Here is a 13,659-nt window from a genome sequence, read left to right on the forward strand (position 1 = left end):
TCCCACTGGGATTTTTGCACACAGCGTTGGTGTACGGTGCTATTTCAAGGATTATTTTGCTGTTTTTTCCTGGATTTTCTGTTTGCACAGTCAAATAATCACTGTAAGATGTTTTTCTTGTTCATGTTTTTGTTTGTTGCGGTTGCACCCGATTCAAGAGCCGAATGGCTCACAGGGCTATACCAAATAAATGAAACTGAAAACTGTCTTCTCGGTATAGGAGGAAACAACAGCTTTGCACAATAGTCGTGTTGAGTTTGCTTCCTTGCCGACGTGCACAGGACACGTTTGAGGACCCACACAAGCCCCCACCGTCGGCTGTGGTTCACGTGCGGGGACTCTTGGACACAGCCCTCGAGTCGGACCTCGTGGAGGCCGTGCGGCACTTTGGCCTAGTCAGGTGACCAGTCGGTGGTGACCGTTGCCCGCATGGGGAAGGAAGCTGTATTATTATTGTTATTATTGTTGTTTACCGAAAACACCAAAGATTAATTCCTGCAGTCAAGAAAGCTTTGAACCAAGTTTAAACCGCCTCTACGGGGAGGTATAAGGTCTGTATCTTTGTGTCTGTCTTTGTGTTGTCTTGTGTTGTCTGTGTGTTGTCTCTGCTTGTGTATCTGCCTTTGTGTCTGTGCTTGGATTTGTTTATCTGTGCTGTCTCTGCCTGTGTGTCGGTCTTGGTGCTTCCGAATGTTTGCTGCCGTGCTCCACTTTGCTCTATGCATACCTCATGCTAAAATGTCCCATTGTCTCTCAGCCTTGCCTTCTCATGCTAATATATCCCATTGTCTCTCAGCCTTGCCTTCTCTGCCTATTTAAGGCGACTTCACTGTGTGCTTGTACCTGTGCTGGTCCGCTCTACTTGAATGTCTATGTGTGTGTGTGCCGTCTGTATCTTAAATTTCATACTTAACTTGCAATTTAGCAATCTTTGAAATAACGTAATCAACCAGGCTTTGCGTTAATTGTGTTTTGACCGACCGTCTGTGTTGCTTTATTTGGTTTCCAAATTCTGCTAAACTCTTGTCTGTTTGGTATGCTTCTCTCTCTGTGTCCCCTATTGTGTCGGTGTTAGTTCCCCCCTACTTGGGTGTCTGTATATACATCTGAGGTTATGTGTCTCCCCTCTCTCGTAAATTTAGCTCTTCTGTACCTGATGATGGCTGCTTGTGTTGCAACCGAAACGTCGTACGCTATTATGTTATTTTATTAATTCTTATTTATACATGACTTTACCGAAAAAAACAAAGATTATTGTTATTATAGTTGTTATTATTATTGGTGTTATTATTGTTGTTATTATTGTTGTTATTATTGTTGTTATTGTTATTATTGTTGTGGTGGTGGTGTTTGCGGACGTGGAGTGAACGTAGACCTTGGAAATTCGAATATTACCGATTTTCGCTTCGACAACTCAAGAAATTGCATAACACGAAAATACTCGATGGTTCTTAAGCACGGGGTGGGAGATGCCCTTTCTGGGGGTGCAAGACGTGCCAGATTATTTTTAACAAGGTAAATCATCGAAACACATTGAGCACGGGCACGTAAGCACCGCTACTTTGTTCCATCAAACCTCTAAATTAATAAACATTGTACGTTTTAAAAAAAATATTGAGAACCAAAGGGGGGGTGGCAAGGCTGCAGGTTAAAGCTCAAGAACCACTTCCGTAAATAAAAAGCCGTGGCCGCGTGTGGCGGTGGACGAGAGGGCGCGGCGTTGCCCACGTCACGGCGTGATCGGCGACGCCGTGCGTGGCTTACTCGGGGCCTTTACAGCCTGAAGTGACCAACCAAAAACTGCTTCATCTTCTTTGGGGTTCTTTCGGTAAAGTCACCACCGCGTAGAATGAGAATAAAATAATAAATTAATAAAACTTAAAATAACACGATAAAATTCTCACGACGTTTCGGGCTACAACACAAGCGGCCTTCATCAGGTGAAGGGACGAGACTGCCAAACTGAAATGGGACAGTCTCGTCCCTTCACCTGATGAAGGCCACTTGTGTTGTGGCCGAAACGTCGTGAGAATTGTGTTATTTTATTGTATTATTTTATTTTCTACGTGTTGGTGACTTTACCGAAAGAACCAAAGAAGATTAATCCTTGCAGTCACGAAAGCTTTAAATCGAAACAAAAAACCGTTTGTTTTTCAATTTTCCCAAGTCACGAATTCCCTCCGAATTAAAGTGCCGCTGCTGCTTTTGTTGTGCCGTCTGACAAAAGCGGCACACGTTCAAATGTGATTAGTAACCGTGTAAAAAATTAATATCTTGTATTGAAATGGTGCACACATACCTTGTTTATGTACGTTTGAAGAAGCTTCCTTTATCAGGTGATACATCGACAGAAGAAGACTACATTACCCTCAAGATGTATTCTAAATCTAATTATATTGTTACAGTACATTCAATTCCAACGCACTACACTGCCAAACTGAAATGGGGCGTGGCATCTAACCTGCATCCAACCAGTCTCCACTCCGTTGCATGCATTGAAACATTTCTTGAGATCAAATGAGGTGACTTGGAGCAGACCAACCTCGTGTTTAACATCAACAACAGGCACGCGTTTTAAAGTCGGCCACATCTTTGAATAACGGCACTCGTTTGAATCGCTCCCTCCGTGCAGCTACGTGGTGATGATGCCCAAGACGCGGCAGGCGCTGGTGGAGTTTGAAGACTCGGAGAGCTCCCGCAGCTGCGTCGACTACTCGTCCACGGGCTCCGTCTACGTGTGCGGGCAGCCGGCCTATATTAACTTCTCTACCAGCCAGAAGCTTTGGCGCCCTGGCGTCCCGGGGGATAACGGCAAAAGCAACCACGTCCTGCTCTTCACCATCCTCAACCCCATCTACCCCATCACCACGGTGGGCATTGTTACGCTCACAGCAGCTGGACATTCACGCGTGAATAATTTGTCGGGTGTGCCATGCGCACACGCACGCACACACACGCGTGTTTCATTTTTACGAGTGAAATTATGTCCGTTTTGGATTACAGTGAATGGCTTTGCTAAGGAAATTACATCGATCCTTTGGTTCATTTGAGGCAATTGAAGTCGGGTTTTTTGTTTGTGCTTTGAAGTCTACCAATGGCATTGAATAAAAAAAAAATATATAGACCTAATGTTGATTTTGGAAAGCGTTGATGTCCTGTATGGCTCGATCTTAAAAATTCACTGGAAAAAAAGCTTTTCAAATTTACTTGGTAATGCGTGCAAAATCACCTCGCTGCGTTTGTGTGCTCCATGTGGTCCTGCAGGATGTGCTTTACAACATTTGCAAACCATTTGGGCCTCTGCAACGCATTGTGATCTTCAGGAAGAATGGCCTGCAGGCCTTTGTGGAATATCCTTTCAACGAGATGCATAACCGTAACGACATGTCCGCCATTCACGTAATTTTACGTGTTATTTTGGAAATGCTAAATGTATTGTTTTTAAAATGAAATGGTCGTGTTTTCCTTAATTTTTGGCCGTTTGTTTCGGTTGAGAGCGCCGAGAGAGCGAACTCATCTCTGAATGGAGCAGACATCTATTCGGGCTGCTGTACTCTTATAGTGGACTATGCGAGGGCAAGTACAACCGATACTTTGTACATTCACAAGTGTGTGCACCACAACCTGGGTTTTTTCACCCGCAGACCAAAGATTAATTTAATATTCTGAATTGACCACTTTGGTGAGCAAATAATGCTGAATACACACGGCAATTCATTACCAGATGAGGGCTTCCGCACTCGACGCCTGTTGTGGGGTTATTTGACTTGTGTGCGGGGTAAAGGAGTGTAGCATATTTTGTGGCAGCATAGAAATACAATGCACCCAATGGGTTTTACAGCTGCCCACCACACAGCCCCACAACCTACAACAACCCATTGTGCATGACGGTCATCCTTGCCGTTGTCTAAAGTCAAACTTTTCCTAATTGATATTACCGTGAGGGTGGTTCTCATCTGAGCCAGTGCCCTGAGCCAGTTAGTGGAAAATTCGCATCCAGTGGGAAGGGTAGAGTTGGTTTTTAATTCAATTTTATTTGGTGACGGGTGATTAACATTCAGCCATAGGCTGCTTTGCGAGACCTGCAGAGTACCTGAGGGGAGATGTTACATTGTTAGCAGGAAATAAAATTACAGAACAGTAATAACGAATGCATCATTTTCATAACGGGGTTATGGCACTTCAACATTTTTGAGGTATACGATCAAGGCTAACGCTTTACAGTACACGAGGAACACCGCGAATAAATAATACCGAGTTAGGCAGAGCATGCCAAACTTATGTGCGATTAAACAAGTTTGGAATTTAAATAGGTCACCGAGGGATAGCGATTTTATCTGCAAACACGAAGGGAGCTTGTTCTAACGAAGAGGGATAATCAACACTTGATCTTAAACAAAAAACCGGTGGCAGAAGGCCACTGTTTTCCCACAACTCCGATAAGCACGCTTTTACTACGTACGGCGCAAAAGTTTAGCTTCCCGTTGACTTCCTACGTGTGGCAGCTCTTATTCATTCATCTCCCAGGAGGTTAAGGGTTGCGTTAAGTACCTCGACTTCACCGCAAGTTGCATGCCGTAATTGTCTCGGGGGTAATGACCGCTTAATAATTATGCTTGTAAATTTTAAATGGTTCTAAAGTTTCGATTTAAAGCTTTCGTGACTGCAAGGATTAATCTTCTTTGGTTCTTTCAGGTAAAGTCACCACGTAGAATGAGAATAAAATAAAACAATAAAATTCTCACGACGTTTCGGCCACAACACAAGGTTGGGACGACAGGTCTGTTCCTTTCACCTGAAGAAGGCCACTTGTGTTGTGGCCGAAACGTCGTGAGAATTTTATTGTTTTATTTTATTCTCATTCTACGTGGTGACTTTACCGAAAGAACCAAAGAAGGTTCTAAAGTTATATAATTTTTTTCCGAGCATCTATGCCCTATATGCTGGCCACGAATAATGTGTATCTTTTCTCCCTGCTGTGTCCTCTTTACAGGCGACGCGTCTGGATGTGTTTAAAAATGACTCTGAGACCTGGGACTTCACCAACCCTGGCCTCAAGCAAGGTAAGATCAATATTGAGCATATCAGAGCCGCGCTCTCTCAACAGCTGGTGGTGGTGAGCCCTCGGTGTGTGGGGGGGGGTGACGTTTTTAACGCAAGGGGTGGGGGGTGTGCACGGCGTGATGAAACAAGCATTGACTATTTCTGTACGCCGCCGGCTTTGCCGTGTTATACTTGAAGATCCCTGGCCAAGTAGAAGGGGAAGTTTGGAGCGTTCTCAAGAGGATAATGCAGCTTCTGCACTTGAGATTTTGGTTGCAGAAAAATGTCACACCTGCAGACACTTGGTTGTCTTGAAGCACATTGGTGTACTGTTTACAATCTACAGAACTTGGTCGTTGTCACAGGAAGTTATTTGAAACGCCATTCCCCTCTTTTGTATCAATCATACAATCACTGCAATTGTGTAGAGCTGGTCAAGGTTATTTTCGTTTATACCTATCTTCTCCATATATATAAAAGGCAAAGTTGTGAATATGTGTGTCTGTTCAAAATGTTTAGCGTACTTCCCGACATGCAACAAACTGGAAATTTGCCATGTGGGTACTTTCCAGACTGTACACCGTGCAAACATTACACAAATACACTTTTGTTTTTTGGGGGGGGGGGGGGGAGCTCGATAATGCATTTATTTTTTGCACGGCAAGTGAGCTGTGACGTCAAATCTGTCGCGTGACCCGTAGTGTAGCGGTTAGCGCTACGCTGCGCTACGAACCCGGCGACCCAAGTTCGATTCCCGCTCACCGCCACCACCGGTGACGATTATTTTAACCGGTCCTGGGCCTCCCCTAGGTCGACTCAGCCTCAAACGAGTAACTGCTGTGGTGTGTGAACATCGCCACTGGGGAGACAAAGGCGGCCGGGCGTGGTGGATCCAAGTCCCGGGCGAAGCCGGATAGTAACAGCTAGCGCAACATATAACTAAATAATCTTTGTGTTTTTTTAGCCCATGCTAAGCTTGCGTAGTTTACTCTGGGCAGATTGGTTTTAAACTCCTGCCCGTGTACTTTGTTTTTCCAGTTTACCCTTCACAACAATGTGGCAGTATAAGTGAATGTTGTGAAGAACAGGATTCACAAGGAGGCATGTGGCTGCTGGAGTGTTCAATAATCCATTGGATGAATTTTTTTGTTACCATTAAAGCTGTTGCCCTGGTACTGGACATGCGATAGACATTGCCATTAAGTTGGTGGCGTTTTAGATTTTGATCAGCTTTGAAGATTTTCCCAACGTCAAGTGCATGTGGCCCATAGGCGGGTACTCGGTTGTTCGGGGTGTATCAAGGCTGGGCATTTTTACACTACAGTGTAAAACCTTGCATTGCGAGCATGATTCGTTCCGGGAACGTGTTTGTAATCCAAAGCGCTCGTACATCAAAGCACTCGTCTATCAGTTGTGTGATCACGTGACTCACGGCAGTACAAAGTGTGTCTACACGTACACTGCTCGTATTGCAAGACCTCGCTCGTTTATCAAGTTAATATTTATTTACAATTTTAGCTCGTCTTGCAAAACACTTGCAGACCAAGTTACTCGCAATCCAAGGTTTTACTTTTATATTTAGACTTACCAGGGTGTGTGTCTGTTGGATCAGAAGTAGGTGCCAACTTTCACTGGCATATTTGAGGTGGACATTGCACGTTGCGTTTTTATATTTTGTAGGGTTGAGAAACCTTGACTGCATTATGTGGTGTCTGGATACTAAGCGGAGAAGCTTAGAGGATGTCAGAAAAGCCGATATTTACGATTGAAAATATCACTTATTATAAAGTAACCCTTTTAATTTGGTACGATTGAGCCTGAACAGGAAAATGGTATCTTTGTCCCGAGTACATTGTGCGTACGCACAGATATTAGTTTCCGAAGAGGTAAGTCTCGCCACTTTATCAAGGGAGCTTCAGGGACACGGTGCGGTTTGATTTTATTGCCAAATTTCCGTAAACGCTTCGAAGAGTATTTTCCTCACTCCAAACATCAACGCTACAAGGAGCATCTGCGAGCATTGCCGCACACAGAAGCACACGGAGGCAATTTGCAAGCAACACACGAGCAATCAAGCGCCCGGCAGCCAACAGCCACCGACGTGAACGGCGACGACACGAACGGCGACATTGGCGACATCCTCGTCGGCACTTGGGAGGCACCGGGGACCAAGCAACCAACACGCCGCCGCCGCTGTGACACGCACGGCCGACCCGCGCCCCCCCACGCCTGCAGCGCCACGTCACGGAACACTCGGCGCAGCACGCCGCGTCCGCTGCACCGCAACCGCCACGTGCCGCTTGGCAGAGGCCATCGGATAACCCGCGTCCAGCCGCAGGCACCGGGGGACACGGCGCTGACAGACCGGCAAAGCACCGGCACCGCCGCGAAGAAGCCGGGAGCGACGAAAGCCCGCATTCACCGTGAACGGGACTTGAAAATAAGCCGAACGGAACGCGTGCCGATGCGTTTGGGGCTTAAAATCGCTCCGTTGGTGAGAATTTACCTCGACGCTCGTACGTTTAGACTGCCTTGCTAAAGTTTTGTTTGCAAACGAGGATTTTGACATTGCAGATGCCAGACACAACGCATTTCGCATCGGTTTATAAGCGGCGATCTTTTTCATTTTAAAGGTTCGTAAGGCCCCGTCGCCCACTTCAAGCGTCCCAATTTTAAGCCCCAAACCAAAAAGGGTCGCCGGAGAGCGAGAGGTGCGGTGGCACGGACAACGCGGGGGGGTGCATTTGTGCCAAGCGTGACTGCTGTTGGCGCAGGAAAGAAGGCGCCGGCCTTTCTGTTGCATCCTCCTCGCGATGGGTCGTCAGCCGCCGCCCGACTCTGGGCAACTTTGTGTTCCCGTCGAAGCGTAGACTGGGTAAGAAATGAGCGGGCATCGCAGGCGGCAACCACGGACACTCGCTGACGCCGCACCTCGGAACAATTTGTCGCGTGCATCTGTACACCTCCAATAAATTTTGTTTTTTCTTCTTCTTGCGATGAGCGTTTCTTTACGCGCTGTATTTTGTATGGTGCTCGTTATTTATGTTGCGCCGTGTGAAATCTGCATTTTAAAAAATACCGCCAATTGTTTTTATCGACAGACGCAGCGCGCCCCCGTGTGGAGTGTGCCCGGAATTTCTTAATGTGTTGGTCATGTGAATGTTCTGGGTGCAGAATGCATTTTTTGGATTGTCCTTATTTTGTGCAGCAATGAGCGCTTATGTTTCCCATGGGTGAATTTGGTGATCGTTTTTTTGTTGTTTTCAGAGGACAATGCAATGATGCCAGCGAAGCAAACGTCTCTCCTTGGCGACCATCCCAAAGCACACGCTTGCGGTGGTGGCGACTGTGGAGGTAATCCCCTTGTTGCGAATGCTATAATTTCGGTTTCCTTCAGCTTGCTGTCAGATTGAAAGAACCTGCTGCCTGTTGAGAACATTTCTTATTTGGAATTAGTGTTAAGGTGCATCCTAAAAACCTTTTTTTGCGATTAACAATTGCAACGTATGAGTTGCTTTGTGTTTTAAGAGACGATATTTCCAATAGCTATCAGATGTATTGGGTATTTAAAACAAGCTATGCTGAATAAGAGCTCTAGCTTGGTGGCCCTCAACCTAAAATAAAAACTAGTTTAGTCTATTCCCTAGGCAACTGAGTCTTCTGGACCAATGTTTTCCAGTGTCTCCAAGGAGTAGAGTGGTGATTCCTGGGTTACCTGACCTTATAGGAAAGGGCACACGTGTGTAAGATGATGGTTGTCATAAATCTGTTTTTCAGAGAAGTTTAGAGAGTTTCAGCTAGTTCACGATGCGTTTCCCCCTCTTGTGTGTTTGCGTCACAGGCCACCAGCAGCCACCACCACCGGGCGTCGACTACGGATCTGGCGGCGACGGCATGGGCGGTGGGGGAGGAATGGGCATGGGAGTAGGCATGGGCAACCAGGTTGGGCCCCAGGGTGGTACCCAGGGCCAGCACGTGCAGGCCATGATGAACCAGCAGGCCGACAACAATGTCCTCATTGTGTACGACTTGGACGCCGAACGCTTCAACTGCGACCGCGTGTTTAACATCCTCTGCCTCTTCGGCGACGTGGAGAAGGTGCCTTCGCTGGGTGTTGCGCGCACCTGCTTTGAAATGAGTCCCCGTTTTTTTTCTTCCAAAGGTTCAACCGCGGTGCAATGCGTACGCACGCGTGTGGTGCACGTCGTGCGCTGATCGTGTTATATAAAGTGGGAGATTCACACGACCAAATTTGTTCACCGATTGACAACATACACATTTGGTAATTTTCTTTACAAAAATGTACCCAATGCGAAGTGTTCTTTGTGCATGTTTTCTAATGGCCCCTCGGCCAACACTTCACATTTCAACAATGCGTTACAACGAAACTTGTAGATATTTTCGTGCAAGATTGCGCGATGCTGAACCATCTTACGGGTTGTTATTTTTGTAGGTTAAGTTCCTGAAGAGCAAGCCGGGAGCCGCCATGGTCGAGATGGGAGATCAGTACGCCGTGCACAGGGCGGTTTTTCACCTCAATATGTCTCAGATCTTTGGAAATAAAATCAACCTCTGGTGAGCCTTTTTGTTCCCGTGTTAAATTGGTAAATGTAACTCGTCATATCCTGTTAATGTAATTGGATACTGCTTTCCATTTAGAGAAGACAACTTTAGTAAATATTTAGTGCAAGTGACTAAATTTTAGGACGGTGAAAAAGAGAGCTGATGAATACCGTGAACGAAACACTCGTCACAGCTCACGAGGACCCCGGTGACTTGCTTTCCAGAGCCTTTATTGAAGTGGCGAACATGAAATTTGGATTCTAGATTTGAAGCTTTACGGGGAGGGCCTTTATTGAAATAGCGAACGTGAAATTTGGATTCTAGATTTGAAGCTCTACGGGGAGGGCTTTCACCTATCTGTTAGAGCTTTCAACAGACAACGGGACAAGAAGTCAAAGCTCATCGAGACGCTGACCTTCCTCAAAAGATGCCGCGACAACAAGCTTAAAGGACGCGACCTGGGCTTGCTGTCTTCACTCCAACGCTGTCCTCTGGACAGTCCGGTCCCTTCACCTGATGAAGGCCACTTGTGTTGTGGCCGAAACGTCGTGATTTTTTGTTATTTTATTTTTTACCCACGTGACTTTACCGAATCGAACCAAAGAGCACGTGAAATTTGGAACGTGATAAAATAAAAACTAAAAACAGTTTCTTCGCGCTATTCCCTCCCTTCCGCCCTCGTCTCGGCAGCGTGTCGAGGCAGCGGTCGATTGTGCCGGGCCAGGCGTTCGAGCTGCCGGACGGCACCGACAGCTACAGGGACTACGCAGGTTCTCACAACCACCGCTACGCCGACAGCGAGAAGGCGGCGAAGAACCGCAACCAGCATCCCACCGCGGTGCTGCACTTCTTCAACGCGCCCACGGACATCACGGCCGAGATGTTCGCGCAGGTCCGTGCCCCCGCCGCCCCTTCAGCCTGCTGCCAGCAGCGCAGAAGGGGAGCGCGTTCGGTTTCTTTAAAAGTTTTCCCAGGTGAAGCTTTTATAAATATTCAAGTCCAAAGTTTGCACGTGAAACAATCGTGGGTTTTTAAGATGAGCCTATTGATGTTGTGGAGTTTGTGGTGGCCCATGACACGTTTCCTGTGACGGGACAAATGTAAAACGGTGTAATGTAGTTTCCTTTCAGCGGTTAAAACATAAGATGTATAAATAATGCAGTCGATGTTCCAAAGGGACTTTTTTGTTACAGACTAGACAACACCTCGCGTTAATTTGTCCTGTTTAATACATTACGATTCATATTCATTCGTATTCGAAAGGTTTACATTTCAGTCTTTGGACATTGTTTCTGCAAATGGTTGCATTCCCCCTGAGTCTATGCTTGGTGTTCACAATAATCTGAGCACTTTAAAAGACTGCTCCAAAGCTGGCGAATGTAAATTTAAAAATGGACAACGGGATTTGTGCCTGCAATTAAAATGACATCTCCCGAATGCTTTACCGGTGCACGTTAACTGTTACCAACTATAACGTGAACGCCGCCCGTTCTGTCCCCGCAGCTGTGCGACGAAATGTCGATTGCGAAGCCCCGCTCTTTCAAAGTGTTTTCTGGAAAAAGTAAGTCCCGCAAAGTATGTTTATTATTTATCTTACGTGTCATGGCACAGAATAAATCGTGTACTGTATTCTCCATGCAATCGTCGCTTGATTTACAGCACGACACCAGATGATCTGCAACGTGTGCTATGAGGCCATGCTCAAGAAACCCTGTGAGAAATTCTCTCCCGAGAGCAATCCTTGCTATTCACTCGCGCCCAAGCTGACTGAAGCGTGTTAGCGTAGCCAAGGCTTCGGACTGAAGCCTTCCTGCTGCAGAAATTCACCGACGACTGACACCACCCTTTAAACACGGCAAAGGGTTTCATATTCTTGGTTCTTTAGGTAAAGTCACGTAGAAGGGAAACAACAAAATAATAAATATATACAAACACAGACAATTTCAACCGAGAAGATGGATTCTGGCTTAGCAATCATTGGAAGGATTTGATAAACCATTTCGGGTCTTAATTGATTGTTCACGCTTACGGTGGCTTTCAGACCGCATCCATTATTTTCGTCTCCCCCCTCCTCTTTTCAGAACATAGATGGACTCGTCCATCTGAACAACTGCCAAATCACTCTCCGTGGTGCTAACGTTAAAAATAACCGCCACTTTTTTCAAATTTTCTTGCTGTGGTTTTCACACCTGATGATGATTGCTTGTGTTGCAGTCGAAACGTCGTGAGAATTTTATTGTTTTATATTTTTATTATTTTATTGTTTCCCTTCTACGTGGTGGTGACTTTACCGAAAGAACCAAGAATATGAATCCCTGCAGTCACGAAAGCTTTAAATCAAAATGGTGAAGGGTGTTGCGTTTTACACAACCCAAATGACTCCATGAGCAACGGTCCGTCCACGTGTCCAGCCGATAGGAGCGTGTCCGGCCTGACGGAGTGGGAAACCAAGAACGATGCCATGGAGGCTCTGGCGTGCATTAACCATCACCCCCTGAAGAACGCAAGTAAGTTGTGGGGTGTTGGCCATTTGTGTTGGTGCGATGACATTGAAGCGGTGCTGCATTATCGGCAAATCTTTGGTCGCACGCTCTGTTGAGCACCTAATGTTCAGATTTGGGGGGGGGTGCTTGTTATTACCATAGCACCATCTGTGTACACTGGCTGCCTAGCAGCCTTGGGTGAAATTGCAGGAAGTGAAAGCAGTTGTAGATTGTTGTATTATATATTAACAGGTTGTTATTTATGGGCGATTTGGATTTCGTTGTTGTTTGCATATACAGAATGGAATTGAAAGTTGACATAGCCAAGCACTTTCACTTATCACAACTCAACGTTATCTTAGCTCCCTGAACGAGTTTGTCGACATCGACAAAGACCCTCCTAAGAATCGCTTCATTGTTTTAAGTTTTTGTGTGCTCCAGTGAAGACGTCATGTGGCTCCCCTGTTTTTATTTTCTCAGATGTTCCATACTTCTACACCCTCAAACTGTGCTTCTCCACTGCCCAGCCTTCATAGAAGACAACTCAACATGTTTCATGCCGTATTGAACGTCGGTGTCAACATCATTGTCACTTTGTGTATTATTTGTGAATGTCCCATCACTCTTGTTGAAAGTTAACCGTGGGTATAGGTCGAAAGTGCAATTTGACGCGTTTACATTTTAGTTGTCATTTTTTGGAGGATTAATTTAGATTTCTATATTGACTGCACCGAAAGATTTTAAAGGTTGCAGTGGAAATGAAGAATGTTGAAATTAAAATAATTATGGTTAGTCTCCTTAACCTGCCGAGTTTGTCTGCCGTGTGCATTGCCATTTTGTCCATGAGCCCCAAACCAGATTTCACTTGGCAGTCCTCGGGTGCCGTAACTTTAGCGGCTCCAATTAATTTACAATTTGGGGGGGTTCTCAACTTGCTCATAGCCAAAGTTTTTGCTCCCACCACGAGTGATGCTCCTTTCTTGCTGTAGCCCATGGCACTAATATTGCCCATTTAATTTCATAACGGAGAGCTCTGAAATAAATGCCAAAGAGACCATTTTGGGGGGGGGCTGGTAAAAATATACCCCGACTCATTGACAATCCCATTGAAAAACATGGGTTGGCATTCTGTACAGTGCGTGTATTTAGCAGGTTAATACGCTTGCAAATATAAACCCCAAGAGAAAATAGAACAGTGTTTGAAAATAAAAGCATGGAGAGATGCATGTTTGACATCGAACTGGAATCGATTGAACATGAGCTTGGAGACATGAAGGAAGTTGGGCATAGGGTAGGTGAGTGACTGAGTGAATGAGTGACTGAGTGTGTGGGTGGCTAGGTGAGTGACTGAGTGTGTGGGTGGGTGGCTAGGTGAGTGACGGAGTGAATGAGTGACTGAGTGTGTGGGTGGCTAGGTGAGTGACTGAGTGAATGAGTGACTGTGTGGGTGGCTAGGTGAGTGACTGCATGAATGAGTGACTGTGTGGGTGGCTAGGTGAGTGACTGTGGGTGGCTAGGTGAGTGACTAAGTGTGTGGGTGGCTAGGTGAGTGACTGAGTGAATGAGTGAC

The 13,659-nt window shown here is 45.9% G+C and overlaps 1 protein-coding gene across 1 annotated transcript; it reads left to right on the plus strand.

Moving 5' to 3' along the window:
• Positions 1-209: 209 nt before the first annotated feature.
• LOC142913406 (heterogeneous nuclear ribonucleoprotein L-like) lies at positions 210-13,315 on the plus strand (the record flags this gene model as incomplete). The annotated part of the gene is made up of 14 exons (XM_076060947.1): positions 210-400; positions 2,633-2,870; positions 3,265-3,350; positions 3,480-3,576; positions 4,994-5,058; positions 7,279-7,466; positions 7,721-7,918; positions 8,311-8,397; positions 8,885-9,141; positions 9,497-9,618; positions 10,297-10,498; positions 11,110-11,167; positions 12,018-12,113; positions 12,570-13,315. Coding segments are annotated over 14 exons (1,941 nt in total), but the record flags the coding sequence as incomplete, so codon positions are not given.
• Between the last annotated feature and the right edge of the window lie 344 nt (positions 13,316-13,659).

Source organism: Petromyzon marinus, unplaced genomic scaffold, assembly GCF_048934315.1.
Source record: "Petromyzon marinus isolate PM22_M1 ecotype Great Lakes invasive population unplaced genomic scaffold, UKy_Petmar_22M1.pri1.0 PM_G_Scaffold_25, whole genome shotgun sequence".
Taxonomy (NCBI): Eukaryota; Metazoa; Chordata; class Hyperoartia; order Petromyzontiformes; family Petromyzontidae; genus Petromyzon; species Petromyzon marinus.